Source organism: Rhea americana, unplaced genomic scaffold, assembly GCF_003343005.1.
Source record: "Rhea americana isolate MKP2758 unplaced genomic scaffold, rheAme1 scaffold_43, whole genome shotgun sequence".
In the NCBI taxonomy this organism is placed as follows: domain Eukaryota; kingdom Metazoa; phylum Chordata; class Aves; order Rheiformes; family Rheidae; genus Rhea; species Rhea americana.
Genome location: NW_028186568.1, coordinates 5,482,686 through 5,508,299, shown reverse-complemented (window position 1 = coordinate 5,508,299; position 25,614 = coordinate 5,482,686). Strand labels below are relative to the sequence as shown.

The 25,614-nt window shown below is 36.7% G+C and overlaps 1 protein-coding gene across 1 annotated transcript in view; it reads left to right on the top strand.

The window, feature by feature from the left end:
- The window catches only part of KIF25 (kinesin family member 25), a 44,053-nt gene that overhangs the window by 8,793 nt on the left and 9,646 nt on the right, over positions 1-25,614 (top strand). Inside the window, exons 5-11 of the mRNA XM_085315540.1 lie at positions 4,797-4,900; positions 6,235-6,323; positions 7,896-7,938; positions 11,966-12,033; positions 16,694-16,768; positions 21,184-21,333; positions 22,651-22,827. Coding sequence (XP_085171666.1) covers positions 4,797-4,900; positions 6,235-6,323; positions 7,896-7,938; positions 11,966-12,033; positions 16,694-16,768; positions 21,184-21,333; positions 22,651-22,827 — 706 coding nt within the window. The remainder of the gene's footprint in view (positions 1-4,796; positions 4,901-6,234; positions 6,324-7,895; positions 7,939-11,965; positions 12,034-16,693; positions 16,769-21,183; positions 21,334-22,650; positions 22,828-25,614) is intronic.

Genomic DNA, 25,614 nt, shown 5'->3' with positions numbered 1-25,614 from the left:
CTCTCAAAATAATGTCTGAAAATTAGGACAGACTCTATTTTTAATTATTTTTCTGTGTATTTAAGGAGAAAAATTTACTTCTAAATCAAAAACCAATACACATGCTAGTGCGTAGATACTAACACCATAAGGACTGCAGTTTCAAAGTTCAGRTCCTTGTTCATGTGTACATATAAAGCACACCCTGCAATGCACTAGCGTTCTCTGCCCCTGTAACTGAGGCCAAGGTGACTTGGTCCTACACCTGACCTGTTGGTATGGATCTTTGTACCCACTCTCAGTGTCCTTGATTCTATTGCAGCTCCTAGGAGGCCTGAGAATATAACACATATGTGATTGTGAAATGGGGGGTAACATTGTTTGACTTGCATCAATTTGGTGAACTAACTGTAAATTCAGGAACTTATTCTTGGAGCCCATGTATAACACACATTCTGATATCCATGTGTTGCCATATTACAAAAAAAAATCTCTTTTTATTTTTGTTTGAAATAATGAATTTTGGGATTGATTTGATTTCAGTGGGACTACTCATTTCAGGAGTGACAAGCAGCATGCTCAATGACAGATGTTTGCAGAACTTTTCCCTGTATGTTATGTATTAAGTCATGGTTAAAATGGTTAATTGTAATGAGTTAGATCACTCTGTTATCCATGTACAGAAAATTCTTAAACAAGTTGTCTTTGAGTCTGGAAAAAACAAAGTAGAAAAGTAAACCTAAGTAAAGGTAAATGTTGCCCTTATTGAAACAGGGGGCTAACGGGACAGATAGAAGGTTGGACTTGGCACATGAACAGATATGGGGTAAATAAATAATAAATATTCCTTATAAGGCCTTGCAAATTCCTATTGTCTGTTTTGGCCTTGCACTTCACGGTAAACTGTTTTATGAAATCATAACCAGGAGGAGCTTCCTCACCTATATGAAAGTAATGTATTGGTGTTTAGGTGAATGTCTTATGTTCCTGAGCTGGACATTTTTCTGGCCTCTCTCAAACACTTCAGATTGGGTTTCTATTTTAAGATTAAATATTATATTCAGAATTGCCATCCTGAAATTACATATAATTTTTTTCTAAGCAGAAAGCCCAAAATATGTATTCTAGAGATAACATATGTTACCAGTTTAATCCTAAAACAGAAACTGAAAATGAGCAACAGAATTATATAAGAAATATTCAAAAAGGTGAATCCYGAAGCTCAAGTGGTCATGCAGCAAGCTATAAAACTTCCGTGTAATAACTGAGTACTCCTTTGCTTAGAAATATTGAATCATAGTCTGAAAATCAGGAAGTTGCTATCTTTCCCAGTAAAACAGTAACAAAAATCAGTAATTCATATAGGAGAAAACAGCATTCTGTTATTACAGGCCTGTTTCCTTTATAAACAAACCTACTGTCAACTGAGAAAAAATATTGGCCACCTGATTGCAAATGATTCTACTGAGGCAGGTAAAATAATTAAGCAGATTTTTGGAAGGGTAGGAAATTCTGAAAATTTAAGGTGACTTCCTAGCATGCTTTACCATGCAGGTATTATCAGAAAGAAAAGAACAGCATCTATGCATGCAGAATAGATTCACAGACGGAAAACTACTGTTCTCACTGCTTGGCAAGATGGCAGGTACTAATACGCAAAATCTGTCCATGTGAATATGTGACAGAGGTGTTGCTGCAGGTTACTAACATATTTTGTGAAAGCTGCTGGAGCTCAATGGCTTGTRCATCCTTTGTGGTTCAAGGACATTTTCTCTCCAGGGTAATGAAGAAGGAAAAATGGGCAAGGAGATTATCTCCACCTTTGCCCATATGCTGGAATCTAGGTGCTGTGCCTCAGAGTCCTTCCTCCTGTAGAAAGCTGAGCTCTACACTGTGCTAATAACTTGTATTTATGGAATGTGAATACCACCTTTGTCCCACAGTTGGACAGTGGAGTCCCACCATCTCAGCTGCCTCTGGACAGCCTCTCCTTCTTAGAATGGAGTAGGGGAGGAGGAGAGAGGTCTTGGATCCAGATTCTTTATATCTTGAAAATGTTCCTCCCACAATACAAAACAAAATAGGAAGACCTATAAAAATTAACTCGGAGATTTAGGAAGCGAAATGCTCAGTGAATCTGTGCATGTAACAGAAATATTGCAGCAGCCCAAAGAACTGTGCTACAGGTGTCGCAGGATGTAAAACAGCTTCAAAAGAATTCAAAAGGATTTTGCAGCTAAGTCTATTGTGTCATAGCAGCTTATCCTAAGAGGCAAGGTTGGAGTGACCTCCTTTTTAAACTGGAGTCTAGTCTGGAAAGAAGCACAAAAAACCTCAGGGACCTGTGGGGACAGCTACACATCCATAACTTTTGATGGCTGTGCTAGGTTATACTGCTCCTGTTGTTTGTGTCACTGGCCTTGGCCTTTCAGTTATGCTGGTGCAACTCTGTGACCAYACACAAAACAGATCAGGGAACTGATCTAGGACAAAAACTAGTCAGTAAGGAGGGTTGCTTTTAGCCTAGATCRGTTCCCTGATCCATTTACAGTGTGACCCCACAAGCAGTTGTGCCAGCACAGCTGAAGGACTGGTGTCACATTGAAAAGAGGGAATGAAGAGCTCCTTAGCCAGGACTGTCGACTCAAGAGATTTTACAAGCCTGAATATGTTTGCARGATATCACTCCTTTCACTCTTCCACTAATATGGACCTGATTATTAACTAAAATCCCAGCTGTGCTCAGTGCTGTTTAAACAGAAGAATAGAGAAAACATTCTCAGTTMCCAGAAAGCTTCTGTATAAGTAAATGAGACAGGCAAAGCGTGGGTAAAAGGGTTAAATGTGTATAGTGGCTGCATGCGTGTTATGACTACTACTCTTGAATAATGAATAGCAGTGGGTTACTAGTATTTCAAAACAGATGTACTCACTGGCACTCCTTGATTATCAGTGAAAAATTGTAACTCCTGAGTAGTTTGTAGCTGAAGCGAAGCAGAAATCTAGGAAAATGGTAGATAAATGGTTAGGTTTAAAACTGAATAGCTCCACATTCAGATAAATAAAAAGTTCAGAAGTAATTTATGTATAAAGAAGTTTGCTCTGTGAAGCTTCTATTCAAGAAGCTTATCTGTGCTGCACATGAAGCTTTACAGAAGATGAGAGATTAAAACAGTTCACTCTTAAAAATATGAAAATAGCATCAAATAGGCGCAACAACTTGACTCATTTTATACAGATCTCAGTCCTTCACCTGCCTGCTCAAAAACCCTTGTGTCAAATTAGGAAGCCCCAAAGGTTTTTTTTCTGCTTTAACAGTCACCTTCGCCATAAAAGGTTAGTTAGAAACATTTTTGAGTAATGAAAGCATGGGTTAACTGAAACAAAACCTATAGTGTCCAGTAGACTTCTCAGAATCATCATGCAGAGATCACTTAAATATTGAAACAATCAAGTATTTTCTTTTCAAGATTGAAAGAATGAAAGAGCATCCTTGGCACCTGCTGCTCAACTTTACTGCTTATCCAGGAAACTTCAAGAATTGRAAGTTTGTGTGAACACAAGTTTATAAATTGTTAACATATTTTTATGAAGGTTACTTAACCAATCAATGGATTAACATCTATTTTTTTTTAAAAAAGTACTGTATGAAATTAGGGGCCAGTGAATATCAGTCAGTTTTGACAATTTATTGTAGTATTTACTTGCATGTGATTCTCCAGTCCAATACAAACTAGTGTTACTACACATACTGAATGCTAGAAAGGGATTTTTCTTGGTGGAGCTCTTAGACTTTGACTCTTCAGCTATTGGCATCATGTTTTCCTGGATGCATGCACTGTGGAGAAACATGAGCTGGAGGTGAACAGCTTGAGTGTTGCAAAAATCTCCAGTGCAAACAAAGGTCCTTTGAAGTTTTCTAATTTTTAGTCTACATCAGAGAGCATAACTGGTRTATGTTACATGCTGCGACCCTAAAAGTCCATTCCTTTCTTTGTAGGATAGCACGTATTCAGCCTGATGACCAGCTTGCTAACTCAGCTCTGAAACTGTGGTTCTGGCTGGTTGCTGCTGTACATGTTCAAACAGGTCACTAATTGCTGGGCARATTGATTTCTCACTGGGTTTCCTAAAAACTTGCTTTTTACACAGGTTTACAACTACTTCATGAGCCTTCTGGACTGTATTTTTGTTTTAGGCCTGCTCAATGTTAATGTAATTGGGCTGAAATAAAATCATTTGTGAAAACTTTTATAATGTCCCATTTTGCTCGCCTCAGTTTTTATGGAGACTCTCTAGGGTCTAAAAGATTAGTCTTTTTTCTATGAAATCTTAGTCATGAAGTAAATGCATCTATTGTAAAGGGCAATCTTATAGCTGTTTACAGGATTAGTAGTATTGAAAATCAGAGTGAGGATTAATGATAGATCTTGTGACTAATCTAATAACATGGCATGACTTAGCCCCATCCAGAAGCAGTTTGCTTCAAGTTTCGGTTTTAGGTTTCGCTGCCAACTAATGATAGTCCAACTAAGCTGGCGTGTTTAAACTACCTTTGAATATCTCRTCTTTTTGATTATTTTTCAAGATTGCACATGTATACTTGTGGTAACTAACAACAACTTTGCCTAGCCATTTCATAGCAAGAAGTAAGATGGAGTTTTTCAGAGGTGGTTGGTAAATCACAAACTGACCATATTAACTTAGGTGTGGTAGAAGTTAAAGAGGTTTATGCTTATGTTCCAGGAGGTGCTGTTGGTAAACCCATTCTGTAAAGTCATAGAATTCAGTTCTTTGAAGTAACTTTCTTCTTCCAGTGTTCCAGATAAAAGCTTTTGATCTTGAGCAGTCCCTACAAGAGGTAACAGAGAGATATGAGAAAGAAAAGCATAAGAGGCGAGCTCTACATAACAGTTTAGTTGTAAGTATCTTTAATGACAGAATATTTTATATTTTCTTGTAATGATGCCTATACTTGCCTCATCAGTAAAAGTAAYGGATATACTTTTCGTAGATATATCACCTGCCTGTTATATACAATGCATTTCTTTGCTGAGGCACTTTGTTTTACAATAAGGTTCAGCTCATTCATTTTACACAAACATCTTCCAAATGCTCTCCTGGGGCATGTTTCCCTAAAGAGTATGATCCATTTTTGAAAACTGAGTTTCCCAATCCGCTTTTCTAAAACTGCAACTCCCAGGAAATACCACTTCTCATTTAGCAATTTCCTTACAATGTGAAATTCAAGGTGTATAAATTCAAGCTTGATTAAATAAAAATGTTGCCCTGAAATTGTTCTAGATTTTTTTAAATGATTGACTTGAAATTGCAAAATTTTATTWTTCCAAATATATCTTAACTATATCCTTCTCATTTATTACTGATGGTCCATTTGGGATTCATTTTTTGTTTTTGCACTGTTAACTTTAGTCTTCCTCCCCACTACAAATTACTAGTTTTGGGTTGCCTGACTCATGACCTCTACAAGAGACCTGATTTTTAGAAACATGCCATCTTCAAACAAAATTCTTTTAAATTTTTGTGCCTAGGAAAATGACTCTTTGTTACAAAACTCTTTGTTACAAAATACTTGCCTTCCAAATTTTGCTTTGTGTTGCAGTTTACAGAAAAGATATTCCCCAAGGCAATGGGGAGTTAATGACAGTGTTCACTAGTCATCACAGACAAGCTGTTTTCATTAATATAAGGCAAAAAGTGAACACCAGCAAAAGGGAAAGAAAAGCACCAAGTTAGATAAACCAAAGTCTGAAACAGTCTACAGAGAAAAATCACTTACTGGCTTTTTAGTCATATATGAATACATGACGGAGGGAAAAAGGAAGAGAATGTTTTATGTTCCACATCTTCCTCTGGTCTGGTGTTTGAGAAATGGAGTGCTTCAACTTGTTGCCTGCCAAGTTAATATAGGTGTGTGAAGAAGAAGACTGAAGAGGGAAATGGCTCAGATTGAAATCCTTTTTCTTTTTCTTTCTTTTTTTTTTCTTTTTCCATCTAGACTAGGGAGGGTCACACCATTCCATGGCTCTGAAGAGCCTGCACTTTCTCAGTTAAAGTTAGAGGAGGACAAATGATACTTGATGCTATTTTTGTTTCTCCCTGGAAAGTCTAAAGCTCTGATGTTGCAAACACTTACCTGTTTTCTTAAATACATTTATGCCTATGTAACTTATTCTAATGTATCTGTCCTCTCCAGGACTTTGTATTAATTGCATGTTAATATTCTAATCCTAGGAATTAAGAGGGAATATCAGAGTACACTGCAGGATCCGACCATTACTACCTTTTGATACTGCTGCTGGACATACAATACCACAAGATAGGTAATTTATTTTGGCTGTGTTATAATCTTAGCTGATTCGTAGTTAATATATGGAGAAAGCAATAGCTTTTATGTGAGAATTGTGTTCTTGATTTTTCTGTTTTTTTTTTTTTTTTTTTTTTTTTTTTTACGTGTGGGAAGACTATGATGGTATCATAGCAAATAATTGCTATTTCCTTTTCTTTCTCCTGTTAAGTTGGCTTTAGTCAATCTCATCTCCTTGTCTAAAGATCTGTCTACCTGAATAGAAAGCCATAGCAGTTCAACAAACTAGGATTATCCCTAGCTTGACAGAAGCAACACAGCTGCTACCAATTTAAAGTATATTCACTCTCCTGTACAAATCCTGGGATACAGTAATTTAATAACATCTGTCAGAAGTTATGTGTAGAGAGAGACCTTCAGCGTTATGGTTGTTTTGTAATGCTATAGAACAGATTTTCTGTCAGCACAAACACTTGTAATTCTATCTATTTTAGTATTTGGCTCTACATTCCTAATTCGTAATACACTTACCATAACTAAATGTCAACACATCCCAAGATTTAAAAGGAAAAGAGGGATTAGATGGAAGTATGTGCCATAACAAGCTGAATTCTCCATAGATGAAAAACATGAAAGGTAGAGATTGATATATACACAAACAGAGAAAATAGGGGAAAAATAGGTGTCTAGAAAATAGTAACATCATGATTTGCCCAATTAGAGAATAACTAATTTGTGACCTTAATTTACTTTCCTTGGCTGATATTTCTAAAAGAATACATACAATGTTTTAAAAGTCTATACTCTTACGGCAAATCTTTAAATATATATATATATWTWTTTTTGTTTGTTTGTTTGTTTTGATTAAAACAAAAATGTCAGACAAGAAATTTCAAGGAGCCTGAAGGGGCATCTTGCGTTACCCTGTGCTTAGTGTACCTGTGATGGAACAAATCCTGTTTTTGTTGCTGTATGGAGTAGTGCAATTGGCTGCTAAATCATAGGGTAGAACACGATGGACTGTGACAAACATGCAATTGTTAAATTTCCTTTTGGTATATTAAGAAAAGTTAGGCTTAAACAAAACTTAGTTGTAAAACTAAGGACTGAGTCTGAAAACACTTACACACATGAATGCATTTATACGCTTTAACAGTCCCATTGTTTAGACTAGTAATAGATGCAAAATTACTTCTGACTGTATTTGCAGAATCAGGGCCAAATATATAAAAAGACATTTTTTTTTCAGTTCAATATGCAATTGTGAAAGYTTTTTGTTACAAGTTTTCCAATGGTGATCTAAAAACAACATTGCACATGAACTAGTCTGAATTGGGCTTGTTCTAAATTTGCTTTTTTAAAATAGATTATTTTGCTTGGTTGCACGTTAATTTGGTTTATATTCATAAATAACTGTGATGTTTGCATGTACGTGGATACAATAGAAATGAATATTCTGAAAGTTACTCTTTAGACAACTTGTAGTTCACAGACATCTTCAGCACTGACTTTCCTGACTTATATAAAATATTTATGGTTTGAGAGGTATCTTTTCCTCTATTATCAAACACTTTTTATTTTCTTACAGGCAAAAAAAAAATTCTGAAAAAGTGGCATATGCAGTTGATGATGTGAGTATAATAATTTTAATATTAATATTCAGGAGCATATTCACAGATATTAGGAAAGAGAGACAAAAAGAACATGCGAATAATAAGTTCATAAGAAAATTAGGTAGAATTTCTCAGTAGGTACCCAGCTCTGATATCCCATGGATGCATTAGCAGGTGATTTATGCTATTTTCATCCTGGCTCTTTGTAGTAGTAATAGCTTGGTGCTTCTGCTGATAAAGTCATCCATGCTTGTGTGTTTGCAGTAGTCAAACTGATGCAGACATCCTGCAGTCCCTTTGAGCCATTTCTATTTACTGTAACCATTTCTAAAATTATGTCAGACTTTTTCATTTTTATTATTACAACACAACTAAGGGATTAAGAGAGAAATATGATATCTTATGAAGTACCACAACAGCCTACGCAGTATTGCAGTCAAGCATGTTAAAGGATTCTGGCTTAGATCCATCAGAGGAAGGAGAATGAACACTGAGGTTGCAAATCCAGATGACATTCCAGCATTAATTGAGGCCACTACCAAGACATAAAATTGAAAAAGGCACAATAGTGTGAGCTAAAGTATTAACTCAGATTTTACTTTTAATTTTCTTAGCTGTTATACTTCTTAGTCATTTGCTCATTGTTATTTACACAGTAAGTAGCCAAATTCTCTTCTATATATTCTATATTCTCTTCTATAGTATACTGCTTAAAATGTAGTTGAGGTGACCTAAGATATCTTATGCATTTAAATCTTCTAAATTATAGTTTCATTAGGCAGTTCTCTGTTGCATAGAGTGGATGCTTCTATACACAATTGGGAAACTAATAGAGCACATGAAGAGTTAGTGAGAGTAAATATGCCATGAGATAAAAAATGGGAATCTATAATGGTATAGTGTTCTGAATACCGTGACCCATTTATCGCACTACACAATGCAGTGACCATTTCCCACCTGTTACATTTTGTTGTATGAAACAGAAAAAAATTAGATAATCAGGTTTTGGATTATTTCTCATAGCAATCTGATATATTACAGTCTATATTTTTACAAGCAGAACAGCRTTTACTTGCTTATATCAGTGTATGAGTTTGAATTTGAATGAGTTGGTAAGCTTCAATATGCTAACCTGTTCCCATGTTTAAGAGTCCTTATGAAATATTTCAGGAAAATAAGCATATGCATGGTCTTGAAGGTAAAATGAAATTTGTAAGTTACCATCTTCCTATTTTTGGAAAAGACAATATTGACTTCAAATGTTTGTTTGGTTTTCTTTGAAATCTATTCATTTAAAATACTTAAAAGTTCTGATCAAACACCTTAAAGTTTACATTAGTTTTTTAGTAAGATTTTTTTAATAGAAAATTGCTATTTTTGTTTAAAGTATACTAGTTCATGTGGGAGAATAAAGACTGCTTTTTGTAAAAAATCAGTCATACAACAGACTAATCTAACAAAAGTAAAAGAAAATGTTTATGTCTGATTCTTTTTTACTTTCAACAGTTGTAGATGTTACGCTTGTAGCTAGCATAAGTATGCAGTTTTCAGATAAAATTGTGTTTTTTGATTTGTTATTGAGGCTTTAGTTTCAACCTAGTCAAAGCTCACGTTCTTGGAAATGAGTTCGACATTTTCCAAAAAAATATTTATAGTTTAAAGGAAATATTAGATCAAGGCAAAGCTAGACCGTCTGCTTGTGATAGAGGTGCTGAGTTCTGTTATTTAAATCATGACAGTTTTTCCAGATTTTTCATTGAACTTGCTGGAAAATGTTGTATAAAACTGCACGCAACGTGGTCATTTTAGAGCCAATGTACATTAAAAAACGGAGCTGCATTAGAGAACCACAGTCACAGAGCATTTGATTCCTTTTCACTTCCCTCCAGCATACGTACAGGGAAACTATGGTTTGGTCTGATGGACAGGCTTCAGCTTCACATTGTACCTGGCCTGTGCTAGAGCTCTGGTAATATTCTGTCTCATCTAGGCCACAACTTGTCATGTTTCAACTAGAATAGGGAAAAACAACTGTCTTATGGTGAAATACTGTACCAGAATTTGAAGTATGATGCAGTATAATGCTTCTCTTCTGCCAGAAGCTGTCTTCAGGCTTCCTTGAAACTCTCTGTGCATAGGCAGAGTTTTAACTTAGACAAATGACTGTGTATTGTTTTGTGAGATTGACACTACTTGCATTCAATTTAGGATGTTCTTTGACCTATTTTTCTCTTGTTTATTTAGATATTGATGTCATTAATTCTTCAAAGGACACAAATGAACTTTGCTGTAATCAAGCACATCTTGCCTAGATGTGACTCCAATCATATTGTGATTTTAAACTGCGGATTGTAATTCCAAAGTCTAAAAAAGGCTCAAAATAAGCTTTTTGAGCTTATTCAAGATTTTAAAGTCTTAGATTGCATGTATAAATACAATCATATTTCATATGGAGGATCTAGCTGCTAACCTTAGGGCTCCACAGTGACTGTCTCCAAGATTTTTTCTTGTTAATTTCTTTCTTAGTTCAAGTATATTGGCTTGAAAGTTTTGAAAGAGCATATATGTAGACTTTCTTGAGAAAGGAAGGACATTACAAATGCTCATATGAAGACTTCTGCCTATTAACAACTCTTTTGTTTCTGTTACACAGAGTTTTTTTTTTCCTGTCCCATTTCTCACCTTGGGAAAAGTTTGTCTGCAAATAAATTTTATAACTGAATCAGAAAGGTGTTTCATAAGTTTACATGATTTTCCTTGCCCTTTTCTTTTCTTTTTTTTTCTTTTTTTTTTCTTTTTTTTTTCCTCCGAGCCTGTTGGTTGCTGATCCTATTGTAATTGCTGAGTCAGGCCATCTTATAGCAGTGTTGTACTCACATCTGTACTGCTGATAAACTGGCCTGTTTGCTGGGATAGATAACACAGTTCATTCTGTGTTGCCATCATTAGATTGGTAATGATACACTAGCCTTCTCCAAAGAGGGAAAATGCTTGTAAATATCTCCAAAGAGGGAAAATGCTTGTAAATATAAAACAAGAAATTTAAGTGACTTTTTTAATTAGCCACCTGCATTTTGGACATACTGTTGCAATCGTTCTTTGTTCAATTCTCTTGTTACTTTATTGAGTGGCAATACTAGTTTGAATGACATTAACACTGCAAACTATTTGTCTGAAGAGCAGTAGAAATTTCTTCAACGGTTCTATCAAAACGTAATGTAATCGCAGGTTAATATACTAGGAAACCTCCTTGAATTAGATGAGGCATCTTATGTGCTGATTAGCTTCCACTTCAAGTGAGAATGTGAAGTGGAAGCTCATTTTTTTATTTTTCTCTTCAATTAAACAGCATATGTCATGAAGAGTAAAAGGGCACAGGAGTTGCTAGTTAAGACACATGAAGGTGCTGTGATTACACTTTAGTAATACTTTAAAGAGCTGCTGACATATTTGACAGGCTTGCAAAGCTGCTACACAGTCCATCTGGAAAGTGGATTCTACTAACAACTCATCAAATTCTAGCAATTGTGACACTGCTGTTCTTTCTCATAGTTGTGCACTAGCATGATATTCTATGAAATATGCATCTTCTGTTCAATTATAGGCACAAATATATATATTTAGGCAATCTGAAATGACACCCTGAAAACTGGCCTTATAATGAAAAAGGGCTCTGTTTGCCATTTTAGTACTTTTGGTGGCAGTTAGATATGTTGGTTTTACTTGTCTGTGGCTTTCTAGGCACATAACAAGTTTAGGTGATGGTTTGGATCTTTCTCCTGAACTTAAGTGCCCATATTTTGTGCTTATTGCTYTTTAATCATCTAAATGCGTTCTGAGATCCTTTTTCCTGATCTGGCTAGTTCACTGCAGTATGCAGGTTCTAAAATCTCAAGTGCTGGTGACTGCTGGAATAGGGTTTTGCACTTCATGATCTCTCTAATTCCTTAATTACTGTTGTAACCTGGAACATAAGCAATGATAAATATGTATTTCATTTTTATTTGTGTGCTTGTTAACTGGAAGTATTTTGTTTTCCTCTTAGGAAACCGTTCTTGTAAAGTGTAACCGTCCTGGTCACGCATCAATAAACAAGACTTTTCAGTTTGAGAGGTGGGTGGTCCTGTGTAGCAGTTTGGATTGCTGGCAGATTAGTGCAGTGAAAGCCAATTTTTTCATACGCATTGGGTAGAAAATGATCTTTTTTTTAAAAAAAAGTCTGTAGTATTCACATTCTTTCTAGGACGGAATAATACACTCAAGGATACAGATGATATGCTTCATCCTCATTCTCAGTGAAGACCACCAATATGCTTAAGTTTGAAACCTACGTAGAGACTTATTTGACCCTCTTCACATGTCTTAGTAGCTGTCATGATCCTTGCAGCATGCTGTGAGATATTAAAATATGTTATCCACCTTTTAAAGGTGAGGAATTAAGGTGGATTATATGACTGCAGCATCAAACATATAGTATGATTGAACTGAGGACTTCTAAGACCTGGTGTTCGGTCATGCTACTTATAGTTTAGAGTTAAAATGGAGTGAAAATAGAGAGCTGAGCAGAGTAGTGGCGTGTAAATTAGTGGTCCTCTGAGAGAAAGGTTGCAGTGTGAACATTTTCCTAATTAGACACTAGAGAACCCACATAGGTGTGAGAAGTTTTGAATGCATCAGCTGCAATAAGGATTTTAATTATTTTTTGTGCCTTACAAGGCATTAGAGAATCAACCCATAAGACAGAAAACTGCAGTGAGTCAGGCCGAAAGGTGCTTTGTGTTCTTTCAAAATGGAGCAGACTTGAACATCTGAAAACAGGAATGAAGAATTAAACTAATACAAATAAGATCTGTGTAAACCAAGAGATACAAAATTTTGCCTCATGCCTTTCTTGTAATGCAAACTTTGCTTCACTGAGTTCTGTGTGTACCTTGCAGTGACTCATACAGTAGCTCTCTGCCCTGAACTATGTTTCAAAACCCTCTGGAAACGGAACACATGAGGACAATCTCATGCTTCCTTACTAAAAGCAAAACTTGTATTTAAAGTCAGATATATCGAGTATGAATTATCTATCCTGGTTTAAACTTCAGTTCTGAGCCTGTTCCACCCAAACTACTGTAGGTTTGCTAAACATTGCCTGTTATTCACCCTTTGCTTGAGGCATTCTTCTAAGAAGCTGCCCTTTTCTGCTCATCCAGACTAAGGACTGGACACTGTGCACCAAATAACTGAAAATCCCTAAGACGATGCAAATCTTTGGGAAGCTTTACTGACCCTAGAGGTTATAGGACTCCTTTGATACAAGGCATACATATGTGATATCTTAACGTACATGGTCACCTTGCATGTCTGCCAAGCTACTTGGAGTAATTCCTTTCACCCTCTAGCTATACCTAACACAGCAATACCAGTTGAAGAGAATGCAGATTAAAGCTGGAATTCAAATCTGTAGAGYAACACAGTTAATGGTATTGACACAGGACTCCAGAGGTACTGTGACTCTGGACAYGTGCTGTAGATCCTGATAATCAGGAAGAAGGTTAAAAAAAATGTAAATCCCTCAAAGAATGCAGTTCTTGGGAAATGTTTTTTCATTGTCCCAGCACAGCTCTTTTTTATAAACAGAAGAGCATATGGTTCTTATGAACTCAGAAATGTTTATTTTTTTAGCAATGTTTTATGGAACTAATAAATGTCAAAATATTTGATTTCAGCTCAGGAAAAAAATTCCAGCTTTCAGCATGTTATGCTTTTATAATTTTATTGGTGAATCAGTTAGCAAAATAAAAAAGTTCAGAATTTTCAAGGTGAAATTAACATTAATCACTACACAGGGACAAGTCTGTCATCATTCTGGTAAAAATAAAGGGGTTTACAGAAACAGATTTTCTGKATTTGCTGCATCTGCCATGCTCTCAGAGAGCTACTTAAGTATATGTCTATGCTTCAGCTAGTGCTGTGATTATAGTGTAGTAAAGACTAATTCAAGCCAACTTTAAAATACTTCTTTTGTGGACTGGTAGCATTTGAACCACAGCAGTTCAGTAGTGGCAGTTAAATCCCTACAGGAAGTTGGGTAAATATTTGGAGTAGTTACTGTAACATGGAGCACAAAGCCTTTTCTCTAAACTGCTACCACCACCTGACACAGTTAGCTGTCTCTACTAATTTGCAGTGTAAACATAAGGCTACCAAAACTGATTGGTACTAGCTGCGGTTGTTGCAACCTGTTTGCTTTATTTGACTGCAAAACCCACCAACATCAAGTGTTCACATCTCATTATTAACACCTAAGTTAATTTTTTTAAAGTAGTAGCTTTGAGGGAGATTTTTGATGTGTTAAGAAAAAAACATCATTTCACAATACATGGAGTTAGAACCCAAGTTGTTTAAGATTCAGGACTTGGTGCTAATGAATATTTCATTGCTTGCAGATGATAAATGAAGCAGAGAAGAATGTCTGGAAGTGCTTTTCCTTTCTTATATTGACCTTGAAAATTTGATGCAGAAAGCATACTGAAGAGTATGCATGCAAAGCAAGGATGGAGTGTTGCTATTCAGTGACTGTGTCCTCCCAATAAGAAGTGTGCCACATCTCTGCATATTTGTTGGTTTCTCAGTTTAGTATGACAGCATGTCAGTGGAATGACAAAACAAGCAGTATTTGTCCATCAAACCAGACAAGTACTCATTTCCTGATTAAAGAGAGTACGTTTTTATACAATTTATAATTTGACTGTGGAACTCATTGCCACAGGATGTTACTCCAGGCCAAAAAATCAGCAAGACACAAACAGAAACTGTATTTGTTGAAACAGAAGTTCAACTCTTTCAGCTTTGAGGCCAGTTTACAATGATTAAGGATTAGGATGAGACACTCGCAGAGATGAATTATTCTGTGTCCAGCTACCATGCTATTTCTTACTTCTACCTCTGGCCACTTGCAGAAACAGAAAGCTGAACTAAGTAGATTGGGTCTAATTCTGTATCTATGTATCAATGGTCCCTCTGTGCAGTCTTATTTTTGGAGACGTTAATACTAAATCTACCTTTGTGCAGGCTACAAACCTTAATGGCCAGATCCTGGTCAAATATGCAAAGGGGCTTGAATAAATGCTAAAGAGCACACTGTGTCCTTCATTCAAGAATACTTTTAGTATCATGTATACAAGATGTAGAATATTGCTAAATGAAGCATACCAGTACACTATATACATAAGGAAGTTACTATGTTCTGTAATACTTGCTGCTACTGAAATTTCTGTTTCTAATTTGCCATTTTGCTGTAACCTATATAAAACATGCATCATTGGAAAATGGGTAAACAAAAAAAGAATCACAACAGAAGGATATCCAAAAAGGAAACTTTTTCCAAAGAARACATCCAAACCTCAAATTCTAAAGTGTGACTAAAGATGTTCATGTTTTAGATTTCATACATCTTGTATAAACAGTACTTTTTGCAGGCTGTAATCTCAGAGAGGTTACTTTTTTTGGCACGTTAGAACAGAGATGAGTGAATTAGRATATCCATGTTTTATGATCAGAATTTTCTCCCTTTGATGATTTCTTATTTTCATGTCCCAGTTTTGTGTTCTACAAATTTTATATCTGAAAGGGTTAGGGAAAAAATTTCTTTGAAGGGCCCTATGTAACCTTGCTGGATTTTTTTTTTCTCGAATTTGAAAAAAAAATGTATGTAGTTGTTTTGATACAAGAATTATGTTGTCATTGATCTTTTCTAAGAGGTGGAATAGCACACTAATCTAATTGCTGTTCATTGTGGTAAAAAAATAGTCTGAAATCCACATCACAACATAAAGCCATCTGTTCCCTCTGGTGAGAAATACTCATCTCAGAATAGATAGTTCAGCAGGGTTGGGGAGGAAAAATATGTTAAACTGATGCTGCCCATGAAGACAGTGCATCATTAAACATGACCTCAAGGGCCTTTAGATTTCTGCTGTGCCACAGATTCCTTTGAGACAAGTCCTGAGGCAAGTTTGCAGCCTCTGTACCTCTTTTCCCAGTCCCTTCCTGCATCTCAAGAGGAAGCACAACCCAACCACTCCCTTCCTTAGGGCCTGACACAAAGGAGACACACGCAGCAGGTATTTCACAGTCAGCTGGTAGGTGGGAGAAAGTAAGATGAATCAGTACTGCCTAAAGAAAAAGATAGTCTGCCAGAGAGGCAGACAAAAGGATTAGGATGAGATCAGACAGCCACAAATGTAATTCCACAGATCCCTCTCTCCAGTACAGACAACGGCCGCTCCCCCCAAAAATCAGGGGAGAACCAGAAATGCTGACTTCCAGTCCCCTGGAATACATCACAAAAAGCAAGCAGACCACTCCTTTAGTAGATTTTGGCTTCTGTCCTGCTCCAAGATTGCTGTCTTCTGTAATATACTGGAGGCACTTCAGACTTTCCTGTGCAACCTTCAAGGTTTGGCCATGCCCCATGGTTTTTTCCCTCTAGCCACCTGAACAAAGTGGTAACTCCCATGGCAGCACAGCTCTTCCTCATTACCTTTTAATTGCCTGGCAGAGGAAGTCTGGTTTAGAGCAGCAGTGAGTAGTTTCTATCTGTCAGCTTCATGTTGGCAAGCTAAATAAGTCTTTTAAAATACAATCTGTAATTGTTGCTGTCATAGAAATGTTAGTGGGTCACAGGTTTTGTGTTACTGGCCTACGTTTTCTATATTTTATGTTCTTGTAGCAACATATTTGTATTTTTTTCATCAGTTAACCATTGCATTTTGATCCTCAGAGTTTACAATGCTTCTGAGTCTCAAGACACAGTGTTTGCAGATGTGGCCCCTTTGCTAACTTCTCTTCTGGATGGGTAAGCTAAAAAGTGGGAATAGGAAAGCTAATGGATAACTGTCCCCTGAAATCCATCAATTAAAAAAAATTTACTTAAGTATTGGCTGTTAACTGCCTGACAGTCATGTCAAGTTTTGTAGCTTTTCGATTTCATTTTCCTGCTTTTTTTCTACTCAACATTAAGCGAATGTTGTTTCCCTACATAAACAGCGAACATAACTGTTTATAAAATTTAGCAGAGTGAACAAATTTGGGGGAGAAGAAGTAGGTCAGCGTTTTCCTCTGGTCTCTTTCCATTATAACAAACATGAGCATTACATCTAATGGAGGATACTATTTTTTTTTTTCCTATATTTTGGTAGGTTATGTTTTAGAACTGTTTTTCAGTTGCAAACATAGTATGATACATCTTTTCCAATAGTGTATTCTTATATAAAAAGCCTGCCAGGGCTTTTCTGATTCTGATTTTCTGATCATCTGTTCTGTTACTGTGCACAGCACATGCCATAGGAGAGTATACAGTCAATTCCTAACTGAACCAGAATTGAGCATCCTCAATCTCAGTTCTTAAGAATCCTTCAGATACTAGGATTAAAACAGAATTCTAGTTTGAATAAGAAACTCTTCAGTAATAAGCACTAACAAATGTGTTTAATTACTTTTAGCCACTGAAGTTCTTGAAGTGTGATTTTCATCTACACTAAGGCCAAATTAAGCTGCTCTTGCAAATAAGCCTTGAAGTGGTTGTTGTCTTTCAGGTGTGACTTTATGTAACAGTTCCTTTCTACTCTTTTGTCACCTGGATTCAACTGAAATATAGGTGTTTGTTGTAGACCTGATTACAGTCTCTTTCCCTTCAGAATGGCATAGCTGAACAGTAGCAACTCTTGTTCCTGGCAGTCTACATACTGAAGTTTACAAGTGTCCTTTTCTGTCTGATGGTTAAAGCATCAGAAGAGGCATATGAGGATATTATGAATATTGGGAAATCCCAGCCATCCTGTTACACACGCCACAGAGGGGCCCACAAGAGCTAGCTGGGCTAAGCAAAGTTCTATATGGCCCATAGGGCCCTTACTTATCCTTGGAGAACCATAGTAACCGCAGTTTCGATAGCTGAGCAACCTGGGGACCCCTAGCTTGGAGGAATTTGGAGGGATTCTTAGAACAACTGTTTCTGCTCTATACTTACGCTGTTGCAATGAACATAAGTTTGCTTTTGCTCAGTATGTTGCCAATGCTACTTCAGTCTATCTGATCCATACCTCTATCTACTGTATTTCCCACTTTCCAATTTGCACATTGAGAGAATCCTGTCCTGAAAGCTGGGATTTTTATATTCATTTAGGAAATGTTCTGTTATTAAAAACAAAAGAGCTGTCTTGTTTTTACAGGAGCGTAATTTAAACAGAAACAGATTTTCAGGAAAGGAAAGGCTGTGCACGAGAGCCATGTTTCTGAGGAGCCTTCCCTTTGTAAATGTGAAACAGACAGGCTTCGTCTGAACCTTGAACCTCTGTGCCCCTCCTGACTGTTTTGATCTGGGCTCCAAGATGGTCTGTAACAACCTTAAGTAGAAAGGAGTGTTCAATTGACTGTTCGACTCTTCTTCCTTATTTTCTTTTCTTTTCTTTCTCTTTAATGAATTGTTTAATTTTTCAGTATAAATATACAGGAGGAAAAGATTGTTCTATATGCAAAATAGACAAAATACTGCAGCCTTCAAAGTTTACAGTTAGCAGTACAGGACCAGCAAGGGACTAAGATAACATTTCCTCTCTTTACAAGATTGAAGAATAAACTTTATTTATTTATCTTAAGGAAGAATAAACTCCTCCTTCTTTGATTTCTTTTGATAGTGTTCCCAACCCAGTGATAATTTYGCTGTAGTGAACAGACACATCCTTTTCAGGAGAGGAGTACTATAAAAGTATTGGTACTCTAATYTGACAATAACATCTTTTCAAAACAATAATTAATGAAACATAGTGAGGAAGGAGAAATGTCTGGGTTGATAGAAATGTCTCATAGCTGAATTCTAGTCAGAAATATTCAGATTAGAAGCCTGAGGATATAAATAGGTTTCATGCTTTATTTAAAACACTTATGTTGGAACCAAAGCATCAACAAAGTAAACTGGATAAATATGATTTGATCTGTTACTGCTGCCCATCCTCTTGCTGAATCATCCAACAATTCATTCTTTCCTATGCTTAGTTAGATTTAATACTGCTCTGGGTAGTTTTAGCTCAGCTGATTTATTGAAATACTGTTTTGGCTTTGGCAGAGAGGATGTTATTGGCTTAATTCTCTATTTGTGTCTTTATCATCAAAATTACAAGCACCAGTGAACTTCAGCTTTTTATCATATAATMTGTGTCTTGTCATAACTCTTTTGGCCATGATGCTTTCTTTCTAACAAGTTACAAAAATTTAAATAGTAGCTGTGCCATTTGAAAGTTTGAGAGATTTCTGAAAAGACTTCTGTTCTGTTTTACCTAAGGAAAACTACTAGTTGCAAACTTCTGGCTCCCTTTTTGGTTCAAAAGATATCATTCTTGTTTTGAAGAGGAACTGGAAGTCTCCAGAAGCTATGACTTTTCAGGCAGTATGCTTTGGGGATGAAATTTTGAAAACTGCTTGTTGTTGGCCTAGCTGAAAACTATGACAATTACTCGAAGCTTTGCACTGGCATAAACGAAAGTAGACTGATGACAACAGCGAATACCTAGGGAAATCCCCGCATTTCAAATTTGCAACTCCAATTTCTAGAACCTTTCATTTTGCTGTAGTGCTCTTTCCTTTAATTTCAGTTGCAGTTGCCTGCAAATTAGGGACCTTATCATAGGTTCACTGACTGCAACTTYGACTTTACATCACTAGAAAGAGTGCCCAGATATTTGCTGTATTGCTTATCAGCCCCCACTTCTTTCTAGTAAGAGAAAATTTTCTTAATAATGCTCCAAAATGATTGCTTCTAGGTATGTTTAGTATTCAAAAGCCCTGCAAATATATTTCTTAGGGGCAATTTCAGTATTTGATGACCTAAAGTCAAAWTTTTGAAACAACTGGATAAGGGCTGTTCACTGAAATCTGCTGGCATGTGCTTGAAACAACATTTCTGATATGTGAGAAAGCATCAGATTACCAAAAGCAGCTGCTCAGGTCTGTCCACAGAGGAGGTATAGCTTAGGCAGTGAAATTGCACTCCCTGGCAGAATAGGAGCAAGCATTCTTGCARCTCTTCAATTGTGCTGAAATTTCAGCACACCACAAAGCACTCCTAGTGCACGGAGATTCTGCTAAAGCTGGGGCTCAGCACAAACAAGACAGACCAGTGAAGGAGCCAGTCTTGCCAGTGTAMCAGCATGTTCCCTAGGAGTTTTTGCTGGCATGGTTCTGTGGTCTAAACCAACATGCCAGCAGGTGCCTGCAGTATAGACACAGGTGAGTGGGGACTAATTTACAACTGCATGTTATGGCCTTGGTCCTCAGTAAAAAATAGTACTGTGACTGCATGCATTTGTTTCTTCCCAGTTGTTTTGCTTATGATGATGTCTTGGATCCAACTGTGTTAGAAGCACATTTTGTGGATAGCATTCATATAGCTAAATTCAGATGCCTGCAGCAGAGACATTCACAGCAGAGCTGGCTGCTGTGGACTAATTTTTTAATGTTCAGTGGAGAAAATGAGGCATTTTCAGAGCTCTGTTCATTTGATGTATTTCACATGTGTATTTCCAAGAACTGTGTTCCAGAGGTGCCTGGACCTCTGCACTGACAATGTACTCTTTYGCCTTCTACAAGTCCACATCAAATCAGTTCCTCATACCCTTATTCCAGAGTAGAAATCTCCGTGTGCATGCTTGTACTCAAGTAATGCATTTGGTTTTAAATTTGTGTCTCTTATTATTAGGGCTCTCCTTACCTTTTGCAATGACTGTGGGCCGTGGCTGATGAGCCTGCCTGAAAAGGCTGTGAGAGCTGAAGAGTTTACTGTTCCCAGCTGTTAAGATATTCATGCTGTGGTCTGCTGCATAGCAGTATAAGACAAATCAAATGGTTTACTTTAAAATGTTGTACTGTAAACTGCAGTACTTTTAAGAGCTGATTAACAAGCAGCTCAGTAAGGCGTGAACTGGAAGTGGGACAGACAGGAGATCTAACATGCTCAGCCATTCCAAGCTAAGCATCCTGGTGGTGTCAGTTCCCTGACCTTCATTGCTGCTTAAAAAATAAAAATCTGTTTTACAGAAGCTATGAGCAGTACTTAAATTCAGTCTGACTTTGAGATCTTCAGGAAGAAATCTGCAGTGGCAATGTATTTATTTTTAGTCTTGGTTTGTGTTCCCCCAGTTGTTTGGGATTTAAGACATCACTTAAAAAATGCATTTGGTAATGGTAAAATAAATGAAGGGTACTTTTGATTTTCAGGTACAATGTATGTATCATGGCTTATGGGCAGACTGGAAGTGGGAAGACATATACGATGTTGGGACCACAATTAGAGGAGAACTTTGCATTCTCCATAGAAGATGAATCAGAACTTGGAATTATTCCTCGAGCTACGCAAGAAGTATTCAGGTAACACTGACCTGATAATATCAACCTAGTAAGAGTTAAGACTTTTATCAGTGGCATGCATACGGAGTTTTCACATTCAACTTTCTATAAAGGATAAATAATGTTTGCAATTCATCATTACAGATTTCAATTTTACAATGATTAATACTTATAGCACCTTTGACAACCACTCCATATGTGAGATTTGATACAGGCTTCTAGTCTCTATCCTGCTTAGCTGGATTGCCTGAGAAAATTAAGATTATGCAATCATCTTGCTCAGTGTGCCTGTCCATCTGTATTTCAGACCTCTAATAAATTTTGAATACGTTTTTTGGACTGCCACAAATATGGTTAAGACACGTTCTTACAAGCTTTGTGAGGACCGACAGCTGAGTAGATGAAAGGAATTCAAATTAGAACCCAGTCCCATGGAAGGATGATAACAGACTTTCTAACAGTGATCTGGCCTGGGCTAGATTTCTCAGTTGAACGTAATACATGATTTGAACTGATATGCTGCTATGTTATAATAGAAGAGCCATTAGAGGCTGTTTCAGWTAAGTCTGCTTCTTTCAGAGGAGGATAGAGGCTAAATCAACAAGAGCCAGTTTTGTACTAGAATAACTGTGTCTAACTGTAAACACCTTCCTGAGTAGACAGGCCCTTATTTTATGATTTTTCTGGAGTTTTAGGACTACTGCCTCATGTATTTTCCTCTTGACAGTAGTCAGCTTTTCAGTCTTTACTTCATACACAGTTGTGGTTAGGTCTTAACAGTAGGAGAGGGGGAATGGAATGTCGTAATAATGACCAGAAATCACAGGCCACATCAGAGGAACAGGTAGTGTGGTTGAGATACAGTCAAAAGTTACTTTTTCTGGGTTCTATACTGAGATTGTGGACAGATAACCTCTTACAGATCTAGCTGRAACAGTTTAGTATCTCAGCCTGCTTGTTACTTGCAGTCTGCCAGAGATTATCATGCCTTGACCTCTGAATGCAGTAACTCCTAGCAGGGAATTGGTATAAAAACAGCTTGAGAAGTGAGGGAGRGTGGTGGAGAAAAACAATGTAAGCTGTTACCACTGTTTCCAAATGAAGGTCTGTTTACTGCCTCACATATAATTAAAGTGTATGTTCTTATTCTTTAGCTCAACAGTGCTATGGGGATGAGGCACAGCCATGACTGAGGATATTTAATGGGCACATTTATCAGGTTGTAATTCAATTACAATTAAAAAATAGATCCTTATTTACAGATAGCTTACTTGGAGTTTGACTTCAGTATGTTTTGGTTTTCTTCATTTGTTTTTTTTTCCTATTTTTATTCTGCAGGCTTATTTCAGAAAAGCCACCAGGGAGTTACTGGGTTGAGGTTTCTGTTGTAGAAGTATATAATAATGAAATTTTTGATCTTCTGGCCAAAGACAGTTGTGGAAGAGTGTTTGGCGTCAAACGTGATGTTGTCACAACCAGAGAAGGAAAGAGTGATGTTCCATTGCTTACATATGAGTAAGTGCATGATATGATCCTGATCATAATACAGTGTTACTGCAATGTATAGTTGTTGAAAAATCAGTTATAGATACCAGTGAACTCTTGTAAACAATGAGTCCTTACCGTATGCATGTGCTCTCACTGTGTTTCAGTGATTGCATTTGGCTCCAAATATGAGCATGGTCTCAGAAATATTACAATACAATTTATTTTGGTTATACTTCTGTGTTAAGCACTCTCTACTCAGGATACCTGAAGGTAGTTATGTATTTCATCATTACTGGATYTGGAGCATCTTGTCAGTGCTAGGAAAAGAAAGGGTAACCCAGTTACAAAGTACTTTCCTTGGAATCTTACTGTCAGTCTAACAGATTATAATAGAAATGTACACACTTCCTATAGATTTTTAAGAAGCTGCAGAGTGTTATTTCTCTACAATCATTGGAGGTTAAAAAGTGCTATAGAAAGAATGACATTTTAAGTGATCTTTTAATATAAATGTCCATCTTACACTGTTGMGGATTCTGTTTTCATAATTGGAGGGCATTAAATTAAGATCTGATATGCTGGTCTTCCAACCTGTGGTTCTTGAAAATCCAAGTTCTTGAAATCAGAATCTAAGATAGGTCAATATCCCTTCTAGTCATTCAGTTTTTAGGTGCCCACCTTCATGTGTGTGGTAAGTTTGGTTCTTATTTACATATGTCTTGATGTTGAAGGGGGGCCTAAAGTAGCTACAGGCGACAGCTGTACCTATTTAATGCCTTCTTGTACTTTGACGCATTACAAAGGCTTGTTAGTATACATGGGAATGGCATTACATATGTATAGTGTACAAAGCAAGTATTATAATACTTTTTATACATAAAACACTTATCTTTGCTATTTTGATTATAAAAATCACATGCTTATAGCAGTTCATACATTTACAAAAGCAGGTCTGTTTCAGATACTTCATTTTAGTAACAGATGTGCTGTATATTCTGGTATTAAATAAACATTAATAAAACAGGTTAAAATAAGCAGTACTAGTGGCACTGAAGAGGTGATGCTACCCAGTTGAATTAAACTACTGGACATTTCACTGTGAGCCTGCAGAATATGAACAGATTTCAGAAGGGAGTGTTTCTGCTGTGAACTACAGAGAGGACTGGCAACTCAGAGGAAAGTTCTGTTCCTTGGGCAAATGATGTTAATATTTGTGAAGAGAGAGAAACATCTTGTCTACTGAAAAGCTCAGCACAGTATTATAACATTTTACATTTCCATGGGAAACATGAGGTTTTTATTCACTTTTCTCTCATAATGCTTGTTACAATCAGATCAGGAAGAATTGGAAGTCAGATGTGAAAAGCATTCCCCCCTCTGAATTAAAACAAAACACACCCTCGGTGGAATCACATAAGCATTATAACCACTAGTTTCAGTTTATGTGGGTTGAGTTGTTGCCAGAAAGCCTTGATAAAAATATGACAATGTACTAGAGGATTGTGTAAACATCCTTTTCTTCTACCTGGTTATATGCATTTATTAACTTGTATTTTCTAGCCATTGAACTGAAAAGTGGAACACCAGAGAAACTGTGAAGTGGCTTATTTCACCAGCTGGGCTATATAATTCTTCTTTCTTCCTATGAAATAATAATCACTGCACTACCCTAGAAGGGTTTAACATTTTTCTCTGGAGTACATCTACTCTTCACACTTGAGGTTAAATATGATTTCCAGACAAATTCTGCATTCTTGATTGCACTCGGTATATGTTTGTATCCAGTGAGACTTTCACTGAAATTGGCCAAATCTAAGTCATGAAGGCCTTGCCTTTTATCACATGCTTACTTTCCCATAAGAGCCTGGAATGAATTAAAAATGACTAGAGCTTGAAATGATGACTCCTTTTGTGCGCTCTCTGTCTGTGTTCTTGGATTTCCCGAGCTGTGACTATGCACAAACTTCGGCACCTGATTAATCTGGATGGATAGAGACTCCCTAGGCATTATTGTCAGGGAAAAGACTCCTTCAGAGGGGACTGGGAACAGAACCTAACCTGTCTGTGCTGATTCTTTCCTGAAGGAGCTAATCTTTTTCCTTTGACTAGAGAAGAAAGGAACTGTATGACTTAGCAGATGAAAAATGGGTGCATACAGGGTGGGTACAATAGGAGTTGAATATTCTTCTCTGTTTTGTCAGAACCTCCAAGTAACTTTAAATTACAGTATCTCAGTGACCAAGATGCTAGCCTGGATCATTCCTTAAAAATATTTACTCCCAAGGAGGCTTTGCACAGTTAGCAGGTGACCCATCTCTTTTTCTAGGCTTTGAGGCAGAGAAAGGTGAGATGTGACTGGGATCTCTGCCATAGAAACAGGAACCAGAAACTGCAGTAAGGTTTGATTTGTTCTTCTAGTTCATAAAATGGCTGCTGTGTTTATTTCTGTAAATTTTAATGTATGGTAAAGGAACCTGGTGCTTTGAACTAAGAAYCTTCTGAAAACATTTATCTAAATCAATTTATAAATACTCAGTTCTAATGCAAATATATACAAAAATACGGACACATATCTCAATTACAATGCAAGCTGCAAAAAAGACCAATTCATAAGTGGGTTATATTAATAATTATACAGAAAGGTTAATAAGAAAAAGCAAATCCAAACAAAGTAAGGGAACCATTGAGTGAGGCCACCCAGCTGCCTGAAATCTAAAGTAAACAGCTGGTGCTTTGAATAAAAACATATCCTCATTTRTGATAATATTTCATCTCAGAATATATTGGTCTGCTGGGTCTCATTGGTTTCTCCAT